At 42.5% G+C, this 26,584-nt stretch overlaps 1 protein-coding gene and 1 long non-coding RNA gene across 5 annotated transcripts in view; one reads left to right on the top strand and one right to left on the bottom strand.

Annotated features, from left to right (window-relative positions):
• The window catches only part of LOC135107915 (uncharacterized), a 31,093-nt gene extending 9,510 nt beyond the window's left edge, over positions 1-21,583 (bottom strand). The window contains exons 1-4 of one of the 2 annotated variants that reach the window (XR_010272050.1): positions 21,445-21,583; positions 17,005-17,125; positions 16,858-16,897; positions 3,770-3,884 (exon numbers count right to left, since the gene is read on the bottom strand). This is a non-coding gene — a long non-coding RNA (uncharacterized LOC135107915). Of the gene's footprint in view, positions 1-3,769; positions 3,885-16,857; positions 16,898-17,004; positions 17,126-21,444 lie in introns of those variants that run through there. The other variant, XR_010272049.1, reaches the window with a different exon arrangement.
• The window catches only part of LOC135107913 (sodium-dependent phosphate transport protein 2B-like), a 35,637-nt gene that overhangs the window by 7,496 nt on the left and 1,557 nt on the right, over positions 1-26,584 (top strand). The window contains exons 1-12 of one of the 3 annotated variants that reach the window (XM_064018294.1): positions 1,487-1,643; positions 15,723-15,855; positions 19,651-19,689; positions 20,189-20,329; positions 22,016-22,144; positions 22,936-23,021; positions 24,285-24,390; positions 24,645-24,760; positions 24,963-25,287; positions 25,404-25,556; positions 25,767-25,891; positions 26,057-26,246. In XM_064018294.1, coding sequence (XP_063874364.1) covers positions 1,605-1,643; positions 15,723-15,855; positions 19,651-19,689; positions 20,189-20,329; positions 22,016-22,144; positions 22,936-23,021; positions 24,285-24,390; positions 24,645-24,760; positions 24,963-25,287; positions 25,404-25,556; positions 25,767-25,891; positions 26,057-26,246 — 1,582 coding nt within the window. In that variant the 5' untranslated portion in view covers positions 1,487-1,604. Of the gene's footprint in view, positions 1-1,486; positions 1,644-15,722; positions 15,856-19,650; positions 19,690-20,188; positions 20,330-22,015; positions 22,145-22,935; positions 23,022-24,284; positions 24,391-24,644; positions 24,761-24,962; positions 25,288-25,403; positions 25,557-25,766; positions 25,892-26,056; positions 26,247-26,584 lie in introns of those variants that run through there. The other 2 variants (XM_064018295.1, XM_064018296.1) reach the window with 2 other exon arrangements.

Genomic DNA, 26,584 nt, shown 5'->3' with positions numbered 1-26,584 from the left:
TTATCATTATTATCACCATTGTCATCTACATCGTCATTGTTATTGTTGGCGTTATCATTATCATTAACGATTGTAATTGTCATCGTTATCATCACCATTATCATCATCATTACTATTGGTTTATTATGACCGTTGATATTATAATCATCATCGTTATCATCATCACCATTATCATTTTCATCATTATCGTTGGACTTATAACTATTATCGTTATCATCATCATCATCATCATCATCATCACCATCATCACCTTAGTCATCCCTATCTACATATCAACGACTCACTGCAGGACGCTGAGGGCTTCCTACTTTCTCTCCCTGGGGCGGGCGGGTCGTGGAGGGAGATTCTGCTTCTCATCAAGTCTTGGGAAGGAAAAGGAAGCGAGAAAAAAAATGTGAAAAGAAAGAGAGAAAAAAAAAGAATTAGAAGCGTCCTTGAGGTGGGTCGCGTGAAGCAAGACGTTCAGTGGCCTTGACCTGCGCATGTCTCTTCCACCCGTGTTTGACTACTCGCCTCCCCGCAGAACAAGTCATTGCTTGCCTCGCATACTCTGAATTACGGGCCAGAATTATACAGCCAACGGGAGGAGCCTTTTTAGAAGGGATGAAATGTAGCGTCACCGTGTTAATCCCAGGTGATGCAGCTGTTAATCACGAGAGAGTGCGTCTTTATAAGCGCAACGTTACACAGCTGATGAGCCACGTAAGGTTGCCTCCGTCCAATCTTAGCATTAAACTTTCCCTAAGATCCTCGGTAAACTAATTTATTCCGAAGTCAGTGATCCATAAATTATATTGGTATATTGAGACTGTGCCCTTGTGGTGTTTGCTCCCCTCCCCCGGTGTCAAGTGCCTGTGGTGGGTGAAGATGGGAGACTGCTGGGGTGACTGGGTTCCTGAACTCGGCTGGCAACAAGTCGCTCCGCCTCACAAGGCGGGACGTCTGAAAGCCACGTGGAGAGCTTGCTTTCTTCACATGTGACATAACGCGAGCTTTAACCATGCCACTCTGCTGCATCTGTGTGGCCGTGGCGGATCCTGCTGATACCTTGAGTACTGAGTAGAGATTAGCACCCTGATAAGATCCTCCTCGCCTCTCCCTGGGTTATTCCAGCTAACCATTCACTTATGTGAAAAAGAAAACTCAAGTTTGAATGTGTACGATCGCTGAGAATGTGATGCAGCTTGACGTTTAGTCAGTGAGTGGCAGAGCAGGCCACCGCTGAGTGAGGAGTGCCCACTGACGCTAGAGGTTATTGGCGCCATTCGACTACTGTTTCATCGTCCACGTTTGTCCATTTTTAAGTGCATGTCAGCGGTGAAGGCTTTAGTATCCCATGACCAGCGTGTGCCCGTCCCTTGGTGACGGAGGCGGCACTCATACCATGAACCACGCAATTTCCGGCCACAAGACTCCGCCTCCCAGGTGGGAGGAGCCAGAGAGAGAAGGCGGAGCATACAGGGTCGCGTTGATAAATATCGTGGAGCCGACGGAACCTCAGTCCACTCAAGTTTGGTACAGGCTAGTGAGAGAATAGTCCCCGTCGTGGTGCTGCCAGTGGACCCAACTTCTCGGGGGACATACGTACAGGAGACTTCAACGCCATGTTGAATCAAAGGGATGATCTCCGCGCCTTAGAGCAGGTAGATGACTGCGGCACTTCACACCCGCCACGCGGCACACACCACCACTGATGGACACACTTCTATCACACACGGTGTTCAGAAACTTAAGTTCACTCGTGACACCTCATACTGGACCAAATTACTGCAATCCGACAGCGACCTGCAGCTGGGCTCGTCAGTCTCCCTGAGTGCACTTATAAATTATATCTATCCCTTACAAATAAAAAATAATAATAATCCACTTTAATGTCAAAATGAGTATTTGTGCTCGCCCGCCCCTTAAAATGTGGAGCATTTTCAACAAAGTAAATTTTCACCTCGAAATGACGTAAAAAGCGAGTGACGGTAAAAAGCGAGGGATGAGCGTTTGATGAGTGGCAAAGGTCCTTGGAGGGTCTGATGTGTGTACAAAGTGTGTATCCTTCCCCTCCTCCCTTCCTCTCTCGATCATCACCAACAAAGTCTTCAGTTTCACGCTTCATACAAAATTAACTCCGCGCAGCCAAGGGAAGACAGGGAGTGAATGTAAAGGCTTTCGTTTAGCCTGAGAGTGCCCGCCCTTGGGAGCAGGGTAGGGGATGAGGGCCGGGAAGACACTGCCGGCGGGGAGGTCGACGCATCGCTCGCGGTTCACTAAGGTGTTAGTTAAATTAGTATTGTCAAGATGTAACGAACAAAAACAAATGCCTTTCCTCCGCGATCTTAGCTCCTTGAGTGTGTGTGTGTGTGTGTGTGTGTGTGTGTGTGTGTGTGTGTGTGTGTGTAGAGAGAGAGAGAGATGAGAGAGAGAGAGAGAGAGAGAGACGAGAGAGAGAGAGAGAGAGAGAGAGAGAGAATTGTGTGTGTGTGTGTGTGTGTGTGTGTGGGAGGAAGGAAAGAAAGGGTAGTCGACATGACGGATACTCACAAGTGTTAATAATGGTTAGTACAATAACACTTGAATGGAACTTGATATGAAAAATTGATGCAGTGTAGTGGTGAGATACTGGTGACGAGCTCCAAGCATTGCAAGTGAGAGGGACGTGCAGGGGCGGCGGCTGGGTGGGTGCGGTGACCTAGCAACGAGGTGGCTGTGAGGGCGTGGTGGGCTGAATGTGTGTCGGCAGGGATGGGTAGCCAAGCATCAGCAGGTGTCCGGTGTGAGCAGAAGGGCACGGGAGCTTGTGGGGGGAGTTGGTAGAAAGGATCTTGGAATACTCTCAAGTAGTCTAGCTGAAGTCGCAGTATTATTGTATTCCCTTACTTCTCGACTATAGATCTTCCAGAGTACGCAAGACCTGTAGATGAAACTTGAGGACTATTCATTCTTGCTTCTGCTTACCACAGCTTCCTTACAACCTTCCTACTCATTTCTCTGTCTGTTCAGGAGTCTTGGGTAGTCAAAGTGCTGGAGTGAATCTTAATAATAGTAAAGCGTGACTGCACACTGAGAGGGTTGATCGGGGGGCAGGATCTGGGACCCTGAGTGAAGCTCCTGATGCGGCATGTTAGGTACTCTTTTATACAACTATGACCCAGTTGAGGAGGAATACTAACAAGCAGACAGGACGCGGCGGGCTCTAGTGTTAGGAGTGACGGATGCGCCGCGGGATATCTCGAGTTATCAAGTGTTCTCGTCATTTACATGATTCTGTTTATGTGCAAGTAGTGCCAGTTACTCTTACGGTGAAGACACTCAGAAAATAGACGCGTGGAGTTACGTAACATTCCCGCCAGTGTTTGGGGAAGTGACACCTTCATTGAGTTTTCTAAGCACATCTACTATAAGCCGTACGATACACGATACTGTGGCCGCGTCTGTGGCTGGCAGGAAGGGTTACACAAACCAAGGGCAAGGCGGTGAAGCTGCGGGGCGGCTACACACCACCATGGACAGTGTGTGGCGGGGATGTGGCCTCCGCGACGCCAGCAGGGAGGCAAAAAAAAACAGACTCGCACTGGAGATGAGCTGCTAAAACGTTACTTCATATAACAACAACAATATTAATGATAATGATAATAATAATAATAATAATAATAATAATAATAATAATAATAATAATAATAATAATAATGCTACTAATAATAAAAGCGGTAAATACAACAATAAGGTGTTTATTTACAGTCCAGCTATGACACTTGATACGGTTACGGAAGTGCTTGAGTGAAGTCAAGTCAAGGTTCGGTGAGGTGTTGGTTGGCAACGTGATGGACACGCTTCCGGTGGTGACGCAGAGGCTCAGGTGGTGGAGAGAGGCCACACTTCGCCATCTCCTCTTACTGACCCTCGTATCAACCCATAGGGAGAGAAAAAAGTGAAAGACATTCAGCTCTCGAACTTACTTAGTATATCATTGAGCGTCTTCCGTTTTCTATCACGCATTGCACCTGAAGGCCAACGAAAGTGCACTACCTGCTTCCACGATTGCATCCGACACTAAGCTATAAAAGGGCCCGGCCTTGGATGCTGTGCTGTCACAATGTACAGTTGGATTCGCCTCTTGTAAACGCGCCAAGTGATGTCAACTTATGTTTATCTTTGTCATTCCCACTCGTACATGGGAATTGAAGCCCTCCTCTTTGGAAAAACCATGACCTTGATATCTACATAAGGTCCTGCATTCTATTTTCCTATCTTCCACGCCTGTTTCTTTATCGTGTTGAGCTTGTCTCTATCGCTCCTACCCATAAGTCGGAACCCAAACCTTTCCTCGGAAATATTTAAACTTACGAGGTGACAAATTGTACCCTTGGCGTGCACCTGAGATCCAGTAAACAGCTCTAGTATCTTTAACGCCTGTTGCCTTCCCGTCTCGTTTCCCGGACCAAAGCAGAGTGACCTCGTGACGTCTTTCTATTTTGGATATCACTTCCTCATGCCTTCAGCCACGAAAACACGGCGGCTCCTCACCAGGAAGGCCGAGTTGAGTGTTGTGTCATGAAATTGCTATCCGCTGACCATTATTCCCTGCCACTCATCCATCAAGCACGTGACAGTTATAAAATGTAGCCAAACATAAATCAAAATGAGTGAATAACATTGAAGGCCTTGTAAAGAGGATGTTGGGGAGAAGAAACTTGTGTTAGAGGCCATTCTGCTCTGTTAGGACAAGGGAAAAAAGAGTGGGTTTACTTCGTCTTGCTGATTGAGACACACACACACACACACACACACACACACATCCCTTCACTGCGCATACCATCTGTCACTGAGAGCACAGGTTGTACGCTCTCTGTCTCTCTCTCTCTCTCTCTCTCTCTCTCTCTCTCTCTCTCTCTCTCTCTCACACACACACGATTCGAGTGTAAGAAGCGCGATTCGAACAAACGTTAATGTACTTCTTAAAACCGAACTTAACCAGTGACCCACACACACACACACACACAATGAATGGATGAGTAAGACCGCCATAACTTCACTTCCCTCTGAACAGCCGCCTCAGGCTACGTGGTAATAATGACACACGCTGGTTCCTTCCCCCTGAGTGACTGACTGCCTTCAGTCGCTCAGGTATTCTGCTCTACTTGCCTGCGTGTTATTCTGAGCCTGTTCGTTTTAACTTGGCTGCATTTTAGTAACCAGCACGTTTGAAAAAAAAAAAGGACTAACACTTATTAACTTTTAAGAGTGACTTCCTTGCTTTATTGATAGTGAATGGAAACGATAAGATTAGCATGACAATCTGCCTCCTTTATCTTTACATGACACGTAGAATTCTTGCGTCAATTATCCGGAAAGAGAACGGACTTAACATGCATCTGACGCTGTTGCATGATGCCAAGAAAACAGCTGGTGCTCAATATAAGTAGATGAGATTATTGCTTGATATTCTCTGAGGGTTAGCCTGTCCCAGATGCGAGCTAAGTGTGCGCTGATAAGATAGAAAGGAGACGAGGTGGAGTCTATTTTGAGTATCGTGTGTAATTTGATCTGCTACAAGGTTGGTATGTGGACTCGACAGTGTGAGAGGAAGTGGAGTGGTAGACGGAAGTGTGTGTGTGTGGGAGGTGGGGACAAGATTTGAACGAAAGCAAGAAATTGATTATGTGAATTTCAAACAGTAATAAATCTATACGTTCTAATTAGGCTGTTTAATTTAACTACGCTATTGTATTAGAGAAAGACTAGCTACAGTACAAGCACAAGGGTCGATGACCATAAGGTAATAAGGCAAAGAAAATAGTAGTTACTTATCTTAAATGCTTTTAGGCTGCCTGGGCACATATTTTGAAAGTCAGGATAAAGAAAACGAGAGAGGAAGATTGTGACTAGTAAAAATAAATCACGGGAGAAGTTAGGTGTGAAGAATAAGAAAATCGTCGTTACTTATCGTTACTTTAATGATGTATAAATTATCCTGACCTGAGATAAGGGTAAGAAAACAAATAGAAAAACGACACGAAGGAAAGTAGTTATAAAGAAAAATATCGCTTTTATCTTAATCTTAACGTCTTCATTACTCAGGAAATTAACACCAAGAAATTAAGACAGATGAAAGATGACGATCAGTAAAAGAACACGAAAAAAAAATTAGTTACAAAAGAAAGCAAACAAAATGACAGTTAACACTGCATATTTATCAAATAGTTGACGCCAAAGGTGACCGTTAACCAACCCCCTGACGACCTTTACAAGTTAATAACACAAGAACATAAGACAAGTTGCAGGTAGCCATTAAGACTACACGTGGCAGTCCCTGAATGAAACATCCAAACCTACACTAACCTGTCAGCCTTATGCGTACGTAAACCTATGTAATGCTCCTTTATCACTTCAAAACTCCATACACAGAAATGACACCTGTGATTTCTGAGACTATCTCATTCATCTACCAATATTTGTGAGCTTACGTCTTCTAATCTTTATCCTTTTACTTGGATAAACATACTTCATCGACTTTTAGAGCTCTGTAAAAATGGTTAGCGTGGAGGTAGAGACGGAAAATAGAATAGGTGGTTAATTTCGTTCTCTTTTCGTGGATAGAGGGGTATTCTTTTTGTATGAATAGAGGAGACAGAAGATAGAATAAGAGATTTTCATCTTTTCTTTTCTTTTTTTTTTTGTAGAAATATTTATCCTCTACAGCACTGTAAAAATCATTTGCGTGGAAACAGATGAGACGGAAGATAAAACATAAGGTTAATTTTGTCTTTCCTTCGATCACAGAGATATCTTAGAGAATTAAATACGAAAATGTCTAGAAACTCGTTGGTAAACAATCAAATTAAAAAGATAAAATGTTTAGCAGTAAAAAGGTTAAATCTAAATAAAGAAAAGACGAGCGTTTTCCTTTAAATCAACAAATACACGACAGGAAGTGGTAATGACGGCCAAGTTACAATTACAGGAAGAGAGGTAGTAGGAAAGAAACAAAGAAGATAAGGACGCCTGCAGGAGAAAGTGAGCAGGATAAATAGAGGAGGTGGGGTGGAGTCAGGTGAGGACTGGTGGGCGTACTGGGCGTGTCTGGCACGGGATGGAAACACCCTTGATGAGAGAAGCGGAAGTGTAGGGCAGGAAGGGGGAGGGGGGGGAGAGAGAGAGAGAGAGAGAGAGAGAGAGAGAGAGAGAGAGAGAGAGAGAGAGAGAGAGAGAGAGAGAGAGAGAGAGAGAGAAATCAAAAGACACGCTCTACTAGTTAGCAATCTCTCTCTCTCTCTCTCTCTCTCTCTCTCTCTCTCTCTCTCTCTCTCTCTCTCTCTCTCTCTCTCTCTCTCTCTCTCTCTCTCTCTCTCTCTCTCTCTCTCTCAAACATACAAATGAGGAAGGAAAAGAGAAAAGGGCGAGGCAGGAAAGAGGAAAACAAATGTTCAGAAATGTATGGAGAGAGAGAGAGAGAGAGAGAGAGAGAGAGAGAGAGAGAGAGAGAGAGAGAGAGAGAGAGAGAGAGAGAGAGAGAGAGAGAGAGAGATTCGTAAAATAACACTGGACGTAAACTTGTCGCCTTACGAGAGTGTGGTGGAAGAAGAGAAAGGCGGAGGGGGGGAGGAGGAAGAAAGGAAGAGGGGGTAGGAAGGCTGTGGGGCGTGGCAAGGAACAAGTACTAGGGGTCAAGGTCACGCCGCAGTCCAGTTCCCAGGATGTCAAGGTTTAGTTCTAGTCCACTGCATCGCTTCCTTCGTGATATCCTTCTTCCGCTTCCTCCTCTCCTCCTCCTCCTTCTCTTCCTCTGTTCTTCCCTCTCCTCCTCCTTCTCTTCCTCTTTTCTTCCCTCTCCTCCTTCTCTTCCTCGATTTCTCCCTCTCATCCCCAATTCTATTTCTTCATTCTTCCCTTCTCAAACCTTTTTTCCTCTTCCGCTTCCTCCTCTCCTCCTCTTCCTCCTCTTTTTCTATTTCTCCCTCTTCTCATCCCCAAATTCTCTTTCTCCATTCTTTCCCCTTAACTCCTCTTTCTCTTCCGCTTCCTCCTCCACTTCCTCTATCCCTTCCTCTCCTCGGCAGGTGAAATCACTTCCGAATAATCAAGGTGTAGCTATCTGTAGTTTTCCAGGTAAGATTAGGCCAGAATGAAGAGTAGAAGTGAGGGTAATTAAGACAAGAGGTTGTGTAATGCTATATATGGGGCTTAATAGGTATAGAAGTATGAATTAAGAGTGACTAGAGTAGAAAAGGAGAGTGGGATATACGCAGAATGAGGAGTAAACGTGAAGAGAGTTGACAAGAGTGTGTAAATTTGCCTTATATACTTACAATATACCAAACTTCACAGGCACAAAGGAAGTGTGAATGAAAGGCACTAGGGGAGGAGAGGAGGATAGAATGTACGCAGAATGAAGAGTAAAAGTGAAGAGAATAAAGAATTTTACTCGAGTACGAAAACAATGAACAAAAACAAACACCCGTGGTTATTATCTTGGGCCACGCGCCAGCACAGCGATCCGAGCAGAGGTGAGAGTGAGGTGAGAGTGAGGCAGAGAGACGAAAGACAGACGAGCCACGTGATTGGAGAGAGTCAGAGAGGTGGGGCGCAAGAAACAGTCGCATTAGGAAACGTATGCCTGTTAACCTACATTGACAATCTGGGCCACGAGCTACGGATATTGTAATCTGGTTCACATCTGAAAACACCTTAACAGATAAAAGGTCAAAAGTACACACACACACACACACACACACACACACACACACACAAACACACACACGTGATCATCTTTACGGTCTTTCAATCTCCAACCGGTTTTGAATCTTTTCCCCTGAAATCCAAGAGTAAAGAATCATCCATGTTATCCTAGTTAGTGTTCTCCTTGGGTTCATTCACCGGTGAGTCTAAGAATACACTGGTCACTTGAAACCACGAGTGTCTGCACTAGTGAACTCCGGTGGATGGATGATTGACGCTAACGCCTTCACCTTCATAGAGCTAAAGCCCTATTCTGAAACGCTAAAACTTCTCATACGGACTCTTTTCAAAGGCCACAAATAATTCCTCTGGTTCTCATGAGTCTTTTTAATCCAATGACGATGCAGAATCCTTGTTAAACTACCACTACTCACGACGATGTCACTGGATATGCTAATAACTTCCACTACAGCTGTGATAAGTCTATATAAGATGCTGAAATATATAAGAATACGATCTTAAGTAGAATTGCAAGTGATGACAGCATAAGAGACTAGATATGTACATGTCAGCAAAGAAACATACACACATACACACACATACACACATACTCGAGCTAGTCTAGTACGCAAGCAGCCTCGCCCCTTGCTGTTGCATCACTGTTCCCTCCTCCGCCTCGCAACACATTATCCATCCAGACGTTTAGAAATCAGGGTGTGGGTGCAGCAGCTTCACATACTGTAGGGTCAAAGTTAAGTCTCGAAGCACACGAATACCGACCTGAGCAGCACATACACACACGTACATACACACTCACGTACAAAAAGAAATGTGGGGCAGAGTAGTAAATAAAAAGTGCGTTTGTGGAGAAGTAAAGCAAGGTCAGTTTACAAATGAGTTTTCCTTCTTGGCCAAACTGGTATGACCTTACGTCTCTTAAAGGGTTTTGTTGAGGTGAAGTGGGCAAAAAGTGAAGGCGAGGAGGTGGTGAGGTGGAAATGGTGGCAATGGTGGTGGTGGTGTGGTGGAAGTGGTGGAGACAGTATTGGTAATGTTGGGAGGTGTGGTTATTGCAACACACTCCACTCAGTGACCCGTATCTCCGCCACACGTATACACCGCAGTTCACCTCAGATGGATTGATGGATAGAAGGATGTTGGCCTGTATTAAAATCTTCACCTTTTTCTCTTTCCTTCCAAGTAAATTTCGTGAAATCTATAATTTTTCTCCTTTTTTCAAGCGAGTTTCGTAAAAACTTTTTTTTCTTGGTATCTTGTTTTTCTTTCTTTTTTTCGAAGCGAGTTTAGTGAAATCTACCTCATTTTCTTTCTTTCGTGAAATCTTCCTCCTTTTCTGTATAATTTTCCTGTCGAGTTTAGTTAAATCTCTTTTCTCTTACCCAGCGAGTTTCTTACCCAGCGAGTCTCTTACCCAGCGAGCGGTAAAGCTCTCTGCCCGCGACACAGAGACTACAGAGACACAGAGAATTCGATCCCACCCCCACGGCAGTTTCTCGGTGGAAGAGGTACCGCTTTCTCATAACGTTAGCTGTAATTATGTGACTGTTTCAGCGGCGCTTTAACTCAATTATTAATCAGCTATGTGTTGTTATCTTCCTGTGAGGCACCTCGTTCCGCCAGCCTTCGTTTCCCGCGACAAAACACTGCAAACACGGCACCGGTTGTTATGTCTTCTGCATCAGGATGTTTCTGTCATGTGTGACTAACAAACGATAGGTGCGGCCGTTCGTTAATTTCTTTTTACCGTAGTTATGAAGTGGGGCTGAAAAACGCACATATTTGACACATAATTATAACGTATGTTTAATATTATCTACTGTTACCTATGAGAATGACAGACCAATGCTTTAGTTTGGCTTTCCTTTCCCTTTTTTTTATTTATTCTCATTCACGTACTTCAAGATGGTATTTCATCAACGTACTTAACGCTTAGGCAGTACAACGCATAATTACAACGTATATTTTATATTGTGCGAGAATAACACAAACCTAAGCTATAGTTTGCCAATTTTTTTTTTTTTACTCATTTCTTTTATATTATCACGTATTACAAGATAGGAATTAAACAACGTACTTGACACATAGGCTGTACAATGCGCTCCATGCTGTCTACTGTTACCGCCCGACAACGAATCAATAACGAAGACCTACAGTTTACCAATGAGCGTCCTCTTAATTATGGGAAGCTGGAACTTGAACTAAATACTAAACACGTGAGGTTAAGAAAGCTACCTGAGGCTGTTTGGGAGTCTCCTTATGGCTGTTGTTATTATCGCGTGATTGTTGATGCTCGTGTTTATGAAAGCCTAGCTGGCGGTGACGTGATGGCGACAGTGATGGTGGTGGCGATGGTGAATGGTGCTGATGGTGGGGAGTGTGGCGGCTTTGTGGTGAGGTAGCACTGTAATTAGTGACATTGATATTTCTCCTGCTGGCCTCCCACTAGTCCTCAGTGGCTTCATTTTTTGTTCATCCATCCATGTTAGACTTCCCTGATGCGCATTGTGTTTCTGTGATGCCGGATAGACAGCGCGGCGATACATAAAACTAGCATTTACAAGAGTACTTTTCGAGTTTTTCAACAGATTTATTTACGTACGCTCTTCATTTATCTTAAGTTTCACAATACGCATTTTGTCGGCTCTGTTTAAGGAAAAATATTATAAATTTCTGGGTATACGATTAAGTAGAACTGAGCTTTTATATGAGTGCACTTTGAATGACCTTTTTCAGTAAATTTAGTTACGAACCCTTCTTATTTATCCTGTTTTAAATCTTGCAATACGTAATTAGTTGTCTGCGTATAGAAAATATCACGAATTTCTGAGTCTAGGATTTCCCCACACTCCCTCTAGACACCTTTTTTTTTCCATGGGTTGTGTAATACGTGGTGTGTGACCCGCCGAAGCCCGGGCCTTTGCCGCCGCCCGCCTGAAGGTCATGGAGGGCGGCAGGGGCTAGGCAGACACACTGGACAGTCACGCGCGCCGCCCAAAAGGATCCAGCGTGTCCTTCACTGCCCAATACTTGCATTGCTGCGTCTCATCCCTGTGGTTCCAAACAACGAACATTATGATCACAGGAACCACGGGTTATTCATTTAGGCAGAGCGTATAATTCAAGTACTCAGCAAGTGTCCCTGCCAGCAAGGTGTTCGAACGCATGTACAAAGGTGTAAGGCACGTCACGCGGTGAAGGGAAGATTGTTGCACACGCGCCGACCCCTCACTCAAAACGCACCATGAAATATGCGAGGACAGACGAGTCCCAGGGGGCCAACCCATTGTGGAGCCTCGACAACCTCCGCGGCTTCCGGCCTAGTTACATCACCATCCGGCGACCTCACCACCTGGCGTGAGTGAGAGTGTTGGTTTCCGAAAGGGATCTCCCAGTGCAGCAAATCTATGCAAGTTGCTAGGCGCGAGATGGTCACACAGCGGGGGACTGCGATGAGCAACCCGCGCTGAGGTGTGAAGCATGTTAGCTCACCAACCTGTTTACATTAACGGCATCTAATTACAACACCTTTCCTGTCCTTGGCACTTGTCTATATAAATTTTATGAGCTGCTTCCTCGAACCTCCGTCAGCGGATCGTACTTCACCTCCTCGTGATCGTGGGGAACGCTCGCCCATAAACATTTCACCTTTTTTTCCCCCTCCTGACGACAGACGGAAATGGTAATTTTCTCACGTTAAGACTAGATTTTCAGCTATAATGTACAAGTCGCCCATCAAATAACTAAATCCAAGTGTGCTCAGTGTATACTCTTTACATGAACTAAAACCGTTTATTTACCAACCTGGATATCAGAGTCCATTTTTCTTTTTATTTTTTCTTTCTACCCCGGAAAATTTACGTTTATCACCAGTGCACGATTCGGCTCCTCAGGGTTAAGGACGAGACCTAACTCCCACCAGAGGATGGTTAGCCTCACCGGTTACCCTCACACCCGCGTCATGCACTCCCCTCTCCTGAGAGCAAAAGCAATTTCAAATCGAGGCAGAAATGAAGAGCGGCGCCCTTTATACTCAGTACACTCGAGCTGCCATTCAAGGACACCCCCACCAGACCAACATAACTCACGCCCAAGAAGACACATAGGGAGAAAAAGTCTGCATCTCAGCACACCGTCATGGACTTTTACTTTTTTATACGTTTAGGGAAGAGGGAAGAGGGAAAAGGGATCCGGCTTGGGGTGAAGACTGCCTTACCATGTTGATAGGATGTTACTCAAACACTTTTACGTGCATGTATTGGAGGGATGCAGTAGAGATTATGTTGTGTCTACGAGTTCAGTGCTTTGCTACCAACACACACACCACCTCAGACCATCACCAGGAACCATACTCTGAAACAATTCTGCTTCCCCTACTACTTTCAAAAGGTTCTAATTGAAGTTACACTCGTTTTTAAGGGTCTTTTTATGGTTCTAGTGACAGATCAACACAATTTCTTCATTACTAACAGGATAAACACTGTGAAAATCCAGCTAATCATCTCTGTGGCCTTTGAAAATAGACGTGGTGAGAGAGCAAAGGGTTTCTGAATATGGACCCGGGCTCTTGGCAGCAGTGTTTCGGGGACCGGTGTCTCATCCTGGCTTTTTTTTTTTTCCCTTGGTTCCTCTGACCTTGGGATGAGGGCGAGGCTTTAGTTAGCGGGAAGTACGTGAGTCAGGCAGGAGGGAGAGGACGGGAGAAGGAGGGAGGAGTGGTGAATCAAGTGGAGACGGAAGAAGAGGTATTATTAAAGGATGGAAGAGATGAGTCACTATCACTCTCTTTAAAGTAATGTATGCATGTATTCATAAAGGATAAAAACGCGTCATGCCAGGCGGTGCTTAAAGGCCACCTAAATTACAGACAGGTGTTGGGAGGCCTAACTCTATGCTAAGATTATTTACCGCCTCTAGTTGGCAGCTTCATTATTTACACCAGATATCCTTCTTCCTTTTTTCTTTCGTTTTTAATCTAGTAATGAATCTGCCAGCCACATGTAATAAAAATAGAGATTAAAAGACACTTCAAGGCTGGAAGGAGGAAGTCTGTGCAGAGTTCAGTGTAAAGAAAGGACCGCTGAGTTTCATCCGCTGCTGAGATTAAATAAATTCAGCACGTTAAAAAGGAATTTGTTGTTTTCCTTTTAAGGTTCTTCATTGCCCTTAATTGTCTAGATCTCTCATATCATACACTCACTGACAAACAATTGCTTTCCTTCACTATGCAAGTGTACATAATTGGTTTATAAGTATGTAGTTAAATATTTATGTATGTACGAGTATGTATGTAAAATTCAGTCAGGGAAAAATGACAATTTAGGCTTACTTCTCGAATATTACGGTAATTATTCTCCTACTTTCTACACAAGCAAAGCACTAATTTCTTTCTTTTCTTTTTTTTTTAAGTAGTAGAATAGATTTAGCTGAAATGCAACAGTGCTTGGCTCAACTCGCTCACTAATTGCCGCCAACAGCCAGGCGTTGCAGGCTTCCGGGAATATTCTCCTTGATCATAAAATGCACATACAAAAGTTTCCCACGCAAAACCAACACTTCCGTAGTGCTAAAAAAAAAAAGTGCACTTCTCAGTGACACGCCAACAAAGGAGGGACGGTCATTTACACACCGTCATGACGCCCACCCTTCGGTTCCCACATCCGCGTTTCATGACGTCAAGCGCTCCTCCACCTCTCCCGCCGGACACCCAAAGGGAGGGGGTATCAAAAGGTGACCCACTCCCTGACCTCTCTCCTCCCATGCCTCTCAGAAGGAACTCAGTTTCGCCACAGGGTCACCATGCCGCGCCGGGTGGTGGTGGTGCTACTGCTTTCCTTACCACAGAATTGAAATTATGAGCGGACAGCAGACACACAAAAATCATGATAATACTTGGGCAAATGTTTGTTCTCAACAATGTCAATTCTGTATAAATGGCGCACAATTTTGGTCAAATATGCACATTTCAAAATGAAGAAAATTGTTCTTTAGCCACGCAAGCGCACTGCCGCACCGCGTGCCTCACCACACACCGCTGCCCTCCCACAGAGAAACACCCCTATGGACCACAGTTTTCCTGGAATTTAGCCTTACAATGGTACATTCATTTCGCTACGCGACTGTGCACCCAAGCGACCACTGATATATATATATATGTATATATATATATATATATATATATATATATATATATATATATATATATATATATATATATATATATATATATATATATATATATATATATATATATATATATATATATAGATAGATAGATAGATAGATAGATAGATAGATAGATAGATAGATAGATAGATAGATAGATTGATAGATAGATAGACTGATAGATGTGTGCCTGGTCGCTTCTTGCAGCTTCCCTTATTTCTTATGTTCTTATATGTGTGTGTGTGTGTGTGTGTGTGTGTGAGAGAGCTCACGGTGAAGGAAGGATGTCAGTCAGCAAAAAGTGGCAGCAGCAATAAAACACCGCCAGGCAACAGAGGCCTGTCAACAGTGCTGCCTCGCCGCACACATTAACAAATCAGCAATTCACGCTGCTGGATGCACACATGGCTTCGCCAATGTGGTGACGCTAAGGGAACGATAATATACGGTGTGTCCCGCGCATTAGATCAAGGCACTGACACCAAGACGACAGGGAAGGGAGACAAGTGAAGCTGTTCCGCGGTGCGGCTACCATATCCTTGAGTGCAGGGCGGAAGTGATTACGTGGGCTAGGGGAGACCAAGGCGGGGTGTGGAGTCCTGGCAGGGATGCACGTGGCTAGGCACACGTAGATTTCAAGCCAAAAGCTGCAAAAGTAAATAAAAAGAGACATAGATATGAAAGAGAGGAAAGCGACAGAGAAAATTTACATAGCTTCGTGTCACTGAGCTTACACACTTTACTAGTACAATAAAACGGAAGCTACGCAATCCAAGGAATGAAAGTCTGAAATCCACTAAGATAACGCAGATACACACTGATCACTGCCAGATTGACTGAGCACTAAAACTGTCCTCTCTTCACCACGACAGGGGCACACCAATGTGGGCTTCACCGCGGACGAGATGGCCAGGGCGACGGAGAAGAAGAAGGAGAGCGATGCCAAGAAGGACAACCCGTGGGAGGTGTCGGATATCGCACAGGACGACGGCACCAAATGGGGAGGTGAGTTGGGATGCTGGCGCCATTAATTAGGGAATCTCAATGTTACAACGTCTTTATCTATAGGATTATTTCAAGTTGTCTTATCCATGTGCAGGTTCCGGTCATCAGTGCCACCTGAGGCTACTACGCAAGATTGTTTTATTATTTCTTACCACAGTCTCTCTCTCTCTCTCTCTCTCTCTCTCTCTCTCTCTCTCTCTCTCTCTCTCTCTCTCTCTCTCTCTCTCTCTCTCTCTCTCTCTCTCTCTTTGTGTGTGTGTGTGTGTGTGTGTGTGTGTGTGTGTGTGTGTGTGTGTGTGTGTGTGTGTGTGTGTGTGTGTGTGTGTGTGCGTGCGTGCGTGCGTGCGTGCGTGCGTGCGTGCGTGCGTGCGTGCGTACGCACACATTCCAAGCTATTCCTTCTTAAGCATGTTAGTCATCCTTGCCTAACTCAAAGAAAATAATCAATTAAAATATAACTTATCCCTGAAAAGCATAAGCATTTGGAAGTGGACTAATGAATGCACATCTTCACGTACACAACAAAAACTAACAAATGCTCTTCGTTATAAAACTCAAACCATCTGTTTCCTTAACATCCTTTACAAAACAGAGAGAGAGGAGACAAATATTTCCACCCTTTCACTTCTGAGCGGCCACCTCGGGGCGGAACGGGAGGGGAAAAAAAAAAAAAAAGGAAAAAAAAGTACGCAAAAGAACCTGCTCCACTTTCAACCTTAAGGAGACAAAGAGGCAACCGGTCTCCGTAGCACGCGCCTCAGTTAACCTTCTGAGTCTCCGCAATTCACACTCTTGCAAGGCAGTGGCTGGTGCTCGTATACGCCACGCCACAAACATTTTTTTATCACTTAAACCACCCCATTTTCCTTTCTAAGAATAACTGATAAAAAGGATGCACATGAAGTAGCTACAGTACATAGGTCTGTTTACAAAGAATGGAATAAGGTGACATAATTTAGTACTCAATCAAACATCTCTCACACAACCATAACTGAAGCCTACCTGCAGTCGTAGCTCCAGTGTGTTGTGGTTCATGCGCGGCCTGCAGAACGGGGGAAACCAAGGTCATAAGGCAGCTATTAGCGAGTCTCTCCTTGCGTTCATGTTTCTTCTTGAACACTCAACACTATATCAATCACCGCTACTCACGAGTTACTCTCAGCACTGCTAAACACTTTTCTGCCATAAGCAACACAATGCAGCCTCGCAATCACGGCCAACGCTGCACAACTGTCCGGCTCGACTGTTGTCACACGCACACCACGGAACACTGAAATAAAGACGAAAGTAAAGTTAGAACGACTCCTCGTTACTAGTTGTAATAAGTTCCGTCCAATAAGGATACATATAAATATATGTTAACCAGACCGTCACCGAGACTTTTTATTTATAAGGACAATCATAAATACATAGGTGACCAGTATACAATGTGTTGAATCACCAGCAAGACGAATTGCTTACTAAGTAAACTTGAAAAGTAAAATGCAGACAAGTGTTTTAAATCTATGGCCTCCGGACGAACAGTATTGTTAAATGTACATCTAAGACGCTGTCGACATTACACAGTAATAGGATAAAGAATCAGTCAAGTCTGACAACATAAACAGTGAGCACAGTTTACAATGCACTCGAGTTATGGGGCATGAGCAGCAGTGAAGGGTGGATCGTGGAACTTTGTGCTAAGCTACAAAAGATTTTCCAGCCCTGGCGAGAGAAACTGGCTAGTGGGCAATGATGCGGAGTAACCTTGAGCTCTGGCGGTTCCTGATTATCATCAAAGGTATGAATAAAGCCGCCACATGACACTTGTTTTCATCTCTGGCATGGCGAAGCAGACCATTCAATGTTCATTACAACAGGGTCATGCTTTCCTTATTGGACTGGCCTCGAACCCAAGCCTGTTTGTGCAATACGGTCAGCAGCACGGACCCGCGGTAGAGAGCTACATACCGCTACACACACCACACCTACAACTCCGTTACTACGGCTTGCAGACAAGCAGGTAAAAAGTATACAAAAAGGTGTAGTTTTCTCCTATATTCTTTAGCGAGTTTTCATCCATACACCAGCTAGTGACGAAAATTAGTTGAATTTTCCCCAATGTGCTTGAAGGTGCTGGAGTGGGTGTGGCCCCGTGGAAGACTGGCTTCCGTACCCTTGGCTTGGTTTGGGCAACAAGCATTACTAAACTTACATTTTGTTCCCTACAGATACGAGCACTTCAGCTCCATAAAACAGTACTGCAGGAGGTTCACTCCCTCAGGTTCATTCCTTTCCCTTCTACACTTCCGTTTACTTTGAACACTGTAAATCGATTTATATTCAAGGTGACCTCAGCCTTTTCGCCCTGTGAGAGCATAAGTAGGGATAAAGATGGGTTAGTACATCTATAGTTTTTTTTTTTTTTTTTCATGCAGACTGACATGTCTCGTAATGCGATACTCAATCCTTTCATTAATCAAGGTTGACATGTATAGAATTTCAGTCTGAAAATAAGCAAATCAGTTATGACTATCAACCACATAATTACATGGGGAGGTATGCTATTGATGAATATCACACACGGCTCGTCTTAACAGCGTCATAGCCAACACTTATTTAATTCATCGAGCCCGAGGCTTTTATTTTTCTCCTGAGTTGTAAAAATAATACGACATAACACAAAGCCCTCAAAATTAAAACTTACATTGCTAAATAAATACCAGATCTGCGACAGAAATGAACAAAATAATAAGCACACTCACTGCAATCTGTAATCAAGCAAGGAGAGTATGACAGTCACTCAGTTTGTCCAAACAACCAGACAATGTCAATTAAACATGGGGGCAGTGAGTAGCCATGTGGGCAGTGAAAGGCCTCATGTGGGACAGGGGGAGGAAGAAGGGCTGTCCGGTTTTTGCCACTTGAAACTAAACAAGTAGAGAAGCCTCAGACAGCCACCGCCCACCTGACCCACCCTGAGGAGAGGAAGGAAGATCAAACCAGTGGAGAGGGAATCTGGGAACACCTGCCCGGACACCTCGACACTGAAACACTCCTGTGCAGCACCTTAACTACATTCAAAAGGTTGCATCCGTTGAAGTTACACGGGTTTTCAAAGGTGTTTTTACGGTTCTACTGACGGATGAACATCTCTACAATATTAACAGTAGAAACAGTCTAGAGAACCCAGCTAATCATCTCTGTGGCATTTCAAAACAGTCGTGGTGAGAGAGCAAAGCATTTCTGAATACGGGCCTGAGTAACATAGGGCCTTAGAAGAGACAAAGGTTGCGAGTCCAACTACTACAAAAAGAAACTGCCACACTTAATACTTTGAACAGCAAATCACACTTAAAACAGTCCAGGTGAAGCGAAAAGGTCACACACACACACACTCCCTCTCCCTCTCCCTCTCTCTCTCTCTCTCTCTCTCTCTACTCAAGGATGCTAACCATTCCCCTCCAGTCTCTAGGTCCTGCCTCCAGCCCCACACCTGTCTGGACGTGGTTCCTCCCTTCCACCTAACCTGTCTCGCACTCAACCTCATTCCACTGCATTCCTTCAAAAGAATTCCAGTACCATCTTTAAACCACCGCCCCTTAATATTCATGAGAGAGAGAGAGAGAGAGAGAGAGAGAGAGAGAGAGAGAGAGAGAGAGAGAGAGAAAAAAATCAGTGTGTGTGTGTGTGTGTGTGTGTGTGTGTGTGTGTGCGCGCGCAATACTAATCACATTTAATTAAGCAGGTATACAGACCGTCTATATTAACTAAATCTGTACTGACTAAATTAACTTTCCTATACAACCTTTCCAGTGGACCTGAGGGAAATCGATACTGGCAAACCTTGGTCAGGTATTTGAAGCCTGTGTTTGTTCAGGCATCTGTGGGTGGCAATGTATTTATGTGGGTGATTGTGCTAAAAAAAAAAAAAAAAAGGTGGATGACTATTTCCTTCAGTAACGGGTCTTCGCTTCCTTGACGTGTGTGTGTGTGTGTGTGTGTGTGTGTGTGTCTGTCTGTCCGTCTGTCTCTGTCGTTCACTTTGTCGTTTTTTATAATTCCGTGCGTATTTTTGTTAATGTGCATTTTAATACATGGACCATTTTGCCTGCTTTCACATGTGGGATTGCTAATTACTCTAACTCTGTCCTATATGAAATGATAATTATGCCCAGTGACACATTAAACGAACACATTTTCATTAATGCGCAGAAACAATACTCATAAAAAAAAAAAAACAGATCAAATTCTTGTACACACTACCTCGATTGAAAGCTGAAAACACCAGCAGATCAAATACCATGCAGTACACATAGAGACTAACGTGCGGCTTTACCCTTCCCCCCTCCAGACATGACAACGTGCGAGAAAATCCAGCGCGTCTGCATCAACACAACCAAGGTGGTGATGGTGTTCGGCTTCCTGTACCTCTTCATCTGCTCCCTGGACTTCCTCGCCTCCGCATTCAGGCTCATCGCAGGAAGGACAACCGGTGAGCTTATCTTGAATCGCGTCTCCTGCCATGTGAATGTGGCAGCGAAGAAGGAAAAACTGACGCGGATAGGCGATGAAAGACGTAGCCCTACTAGCACGACACGCATCCTGACAAGGCTATGACAGTTATCGTAGTTAGCCAGCCATGTTGTTTAGCCTTCGGTACATTCAAACGGCTTATAACCATCAAAAAGTTATGCCAGTTGATCGAGGTAGTCCACAATATAAAGCCGCATTAATCTGTTAGTGTTAAGCTGATGAACCAAAGTGTAATAGATAATAGTAAGTGTTGTTGTCTTACTATTACGTCCACACAAACTTACGGAAGTTTGCCACGATAATTCAGTGAAGGAATAAGTCATTAGTTCAGAATCACGTAATATTAACATGTGACACGTGTCAACGAAAGCATTCGGTATAAATGCATTTTGCTAACAAGCGAATTACTGAAGTAGTGTGGCGAGGTCGTTTGCTGTTTTGTGCATGCGTCGCACCACTGGCATGAGTAGTTTAACCAGTACGATTTGGTAAACACTTGTTAACTCTTCAATTTTAGTTACACATTATATTGCTATCGGCTGATTGATTGGATGTCTGCGAATATGAAAAAAAAAAAAACTCCCTAATACGGCCTATTCATTTGAAGTTACGGTGAGGCCTCTACTTGACTTGTCTTCGATTAAGTAACACATATCTTAGTACGTTTCCTTATCATGTCCCTGAATGTGAACTGGTGTCATACCGTGTAAAAAAAAAAAAATTCTTCTCAGCCTCACTGGAACTATTTAAAGATTACCCTTTACCACCACCACCACCACCACCATCAGACTTAGTGAGGTCACCAAACATGGCTGCCTCCAGTGGACTCGTCAATAATAATTCCACTCGACATTTTCCTTGCAAAGACACCAGTAGACACTTAACCTTCTAAATCACCCGCGGCTTCCTTCCTAGAACCACACCACAAAGCAGGAGTCATAAACATAAGCGGTGAGATTAATACCCTTGAACACTTTGGGTCAAGGAAACATTAGACCAAGTAAACTTCAAAATTCAACGCCAAGAATTATTTAAAACACCCACCCGCACACCCACACACGAACGTATACATACCTACAGTACTTTAGCAGTGGGGAGGCTTGTATGCGATCCGTGGTACCGTCACACACTGATATCACGCATTGTTCACATTCCCTGACCCGCCCACCTCCTGCCACGGATTTGTTGACAATGGGCTAGGTTGGCGAGAGACAGTGGCGCGCTTTTGAGGTGAAATTTAAATAGGAGTATTCTTATTTATGTTATGCTCTTTCTCGTTTCACATTTCATATTATATTCATTTTATTTTATTGTTTCATTTTGTTGTAAGCATATTGTGTAAAATTACGTGCTCACTAAAAATAATTCAGGTGAAATTCAAATAGCGATGTTCTTGTTTATATGCGTTTTGCTCTGTCTCGTTTATTTTGTTTTATTTAATTTGTGTATTTTCGTATTAGACATTGTTGTAAAAAATCATATATTCACCAAAAATAATCCTGCTTCAGTAAAATTGCCCTTTTAATCACTACATACACATCAAGCCCTCATTAAGCACACATAAAACTAACAAATGAAGCTGCCACGTATTGTATATCAGAACTATTTGGAAAAAAAACAACAGCACTCTTTTTTAACCCCGCAGGTGACATCATGAGCAACAAGTACATTGAAAACCCTATAGTTGGTCTTATGATTGGCATCCTGGTGACCGTGTTGGTGCAGTCCTCCTCCACCTCCACCTCCATCATTGTCTCCATGGTCTCGGCAGGCAGTAAGTATTTATTTTTGTTTCTGTTTATTTATTTATTCCTCTTCTTTTTCTCTTTCTTCTTTTCCTTTTTTTATTATTCTGTAAGCAAGGAAGCGTAAAATAGTAAAAAATATCTTTAATGATTCATCTAGGCATAAAATGAATTGATAGCAACTCTCTTTCCTTTAAAAATATACTACTACTACTACTACTACTAATAATAATAATAATAATAATAATAATGATAATAATAATAATAATAATAATGTGATAGATGGAACTCATTACCATTTCCCGTAAGTGATTTTGAATGTACTACGTATAAGTGGCACGTACCTCAAACAATATGCCAATAAGGTTCCTCATGGTTTGTGATAACTGCTCGTGTTTGAGTTAAGGTTTCAACTCGTGTGCAGGACAAGCAGGTGATGGCAGTATGACTCCTGTATACTCGCCTCTCATGATTTATTTACAGCAGCACAGCACTTTCTTGAGTCTCCCGTTATCTCCTTCTGTAATAGTAGAAGCGGGATGGGCTTCACGCTTCCCACAACGTGCATGTCTTTCTGCATTCGTGAAAATTAGCTACATATGTGTTTGAGATGTCACTATAAGAAACGCAAGCTTCTTTTTCACGTGATTATTTATTTTTTTGTATGACTTGTTAATTGTATGTGAGAGAGAGAGAGAGAGAGAGAGAGAGAGAGAGAGAGAGAGAGAGAGAGAGAGAGAGAGAGAGAGAGAGAGAGAGAGAGAGAGAGAGAGAGAGAGAGAGAGAGAGTAAAAACTAAATTCTTATTTCATTATTTCAGTTCTGGAAGTGCACAATGCCGTACCAATGATCATGGGCTCCAACATTGGCACTTCTGTCACCAATACCATTGTTTCCTTAACTCAGGTAAGTATCATACATCTAGAATTTTTTATTTATTTATTTATTTATTCATTTATTTTATTTTTTTAATATTTTTTTATGTATGAGGGACACTGGCCAACGTTGAAAAAAAAAAGATCCACTAGAGTGCCAGTCCCCAAAGAAAAGTCAAAAGGATTCTCAAAAAACGAAGGACAAAGTGTCTTGGAACCTCCCTCTTGAATGAGTTCGTCATAAGGAGGAAATACAGAGGCAGGCAGAGAGTTTCAGAATTTACCAGAAAAACGGATGAATGACTGAGAATACTGGCTGACTTGCATTAGAGAGGTGGACAGAATAGTGGTGAGAGATATTAAAAAATCATGTGCAACGAGGCTGTAGGAGGAGAGGAGGTATGCAGCTAACAAAATCGGAAGAGCAGTAGAAGATAGCAAGAGATGCAACATTGCGGCGATGAGAAGGAGGCTGAAGGCATTCACTTAGAGGAGAGTTGATCAGATGAAATGCTTTAGATTCCACTTTATCTAAAAGAGCGGCATGAATGGACCCACTTCTCTCCATACATGTGAAGAATATTCCATATATGGACAGATATGACGCCCGTACAGAGCTAGTAGCTGCGGGGGTGAGGTGAGAAGACTCAGAATGCCTAGCTTCATATTAGCTGTTTTAAGTACAGATGAATTGTGAAGTTTCCAGTTTAGAGTACTAGTAGAGGACATATCGAGAATGTTTAATATAGAAGAACGGGACAGTTGAGTGTCATTGAAGAAGGAGGGATAGTTGTCCTGAAGGTCATGTCGAGTTGATAAATGGAGAAACTGAGTTTTTGAGGCATTGAGCAATACTATGTTTGCTTTGCCACAGTCAGAAATTTCAGAGAAATCAGGCGTTATGTAGCTTCCCTGCGTGAGCTGTTTAATTCCTGAAGTGTTGGACGTCTATGAAAAGACATGAAAAGTGCTGGGTGGCAGAGACAAAACCCTAGTGGCGTCTCCGCTTTGTGGGATCCTGAGGAGGAGCGATAGTACAAAATGCAGATATTAGGTTGTGATTGGAGGAGCCCAATGGAGAACACAGTGACAAGGTAACAACATAAACAAAAAATTAGAGGTTATATATAAATAATATATATTTCTTGGTTAAACATGTTTTATTATTATTATTATTATTATTATTATTATTATTATTATTATTATTATTATTATTATTATTATTGTTATTATCCTTTTTTTTTTATCATTTAAGAATACAATGTTATTTTATCTTTATTTATATGTATTCTAGGTTGGTGATAGAAATGAATTCAGGCGGGCATTTGCTGGAGCAACTGTCCATGACATGTTCAACTGGCTTTCAGTCATAACCTTGCTCATCATTGAACTTGCAACAGGTAATATTGCTGAGTACAATAGGAATTACATGACAATACTGCTTGAATGAATAAATATTTCTTGTTAGATATTTCATATAAAAACTTAAAATATCATCATGTACTTTGACACACTACAGGCTGTGTAGGCAATGTGTAATATGATGACATATCTTTAATATGTATCTTCTTGTTACCAACAACAAAAATCAAATGCTTTACATCACATTTAAACAATGAAAAATCAAAATAATTAATAAAATTCATCCACACAGGTCTGCTAGAAAAATTGACTGATGTCATTGTGAATTCTGGTGCCCTGCTTAATGGTGGAGGAGAGGTCAAGATCCTAAAGGTCATCACAGAACCCTTCACAAAGCTTGTTATTCAGGTGAGTGTTCACACTGCAGGTAAGTGGCCAGAGGGCACTTTACCATACTGCACCACAACTACTGAGGTGAATCACAGTTCACAGTGTCATGGACAATATAACATAATACAATTAATTAATATCTTTGGATAATTGTAATTAGGTAATTAGTTTTTAGTGCCATACATGAAACACCCACTAAACTGAAACTATAATTTTGTAGCTGGACAAGCATGTGCTGATGGACTGGAGTGTTGGAGGATGTCTAGAAAATGCAACCAGTCTCATTAAGACATCTTGTGCCAAAAAGAAGAAGTCTTCAGAAGCTACAACTGCAGTGACAGCTCTAACTACCGAGGCCTCTATCAGCACACCTGCAACTTCCATTGAGAGCTGTGTCAAGGATCCTGATGGAACTTGCAATTTCCTTTTCTATAACACCTCCCTTACAGACACACAGATTGGAATTATTCTGTTGATTGGATCTTTGATAATCCTCTGCACAGCACTGATCATTATTGTCAAAATCCTCAACTCCATGATGAAAGGTTGGTACTAGTGATTTTTTAATTAGTAAAAACAGTTCTCAAAACCATTATAAACAGTCATATACATGCATGATAATTAACAAATAACACTTAAAATACACATTTTATTCTTACAGGTAAAATGGCAATCATCATAAAGAAGACAATCAATGCTGAGGTTCCCTATGTGCCATGGATCACTGGCTACATTGCCATCCTTGTTGGAGCATTCATGACCTTCATTGTTCAGTCATCTTCTATTTTCACCTCAACACTCACTCCTCTCATTGGTCAGTGTTGTGTAACTCATGAGCTTTGTTAATGAGTAATAAGTAATTTTGAATGTGAAGCTGATGATATGATTTGCTAATTGTACAATATTTATCTTTTACTTGAACATTGTTTATTTCATATGCTAATACTCGTATTTCTGCATAAACTGCAAAATATGTATGAGAGACAGTAAGGACATTTAAAGTTACATTCTTGTTTTTATTCAGGTATCGGAGTGATTACCATTGAAAGGTCCTATCCTCTTACACTGGGGAGCAACATTGGAACTACCACTACAGCTCTTCTTGCTTCCATGGCAGGCAGTGGGCCAACCCTTGTTAATGCCATTCAGGTAGGACCTGCTCTTACATTAGCCATATAGCAATGAAATTGGTTATAATTGATTGTTTTGAACATGTTTAAATGTATCCAGATGTGTTCTTCATCTAAGCAAGTTAATACTGTACTCATATTTAAGGTACACTGACTGCACTACATGTGTAATTATTTCTTTCAGATTGCCTTGGTACATTTGTTCTTCAATATATTTGGAATTATGCTCTTCTATCCAATTCCATTCATGAGGTTCCCAATCCCTCTTGCTAAGAAACTGGGAGAGACAACTGCCAAGTATCGCTGGTTTGCTGTCCTCTATCTGTTTATTATGTTCTTCTTCCTTCCTGGATTTGTCTTCATCCTTTCCCTAGGTAAGTATTTGTTATCTACAACTTTACTTTTAAACACAAAATCACTATTACATTATTAGAATAATCAGTGATCTTATAATGAGTCATCAACAAATGAATATTAATGTTGATTTTACAAAATTTCATGTTAATACTTTTTAAAAATACAAATAAGATTGAAATTGAAAGTATAATTATTTAAGTTGAAACAAGTTTTGCTTTGTCAGTACATATTATTATTTGATTAAGCCATCAACCTATATACAAGACTGAGATCCCCCATCTAAGGGAACTGGCACGACCAGAAAACGTACCCTATCTCACCAAAGGAATAAAAAATACAGAGATGTTGTTTCGTC

The sequence above is a fragment of the Scylla paramamosain genome, chromosome 16, assembly GCF_035594125.1.
Source record: "Scylla paramamosain isolate STU-SP2022 chromosome 16, ASM3559412v1, whole genome shotgun sequence".
NCBI lineage: Eukaryota > Metazoa > Arthropoda > Malacostraca > Decapoda > Portunidae > Scylla > Scylla paramamosain.
This window is presented reverse-complemented; position numbering and strand designations above follow the sequence as displayed.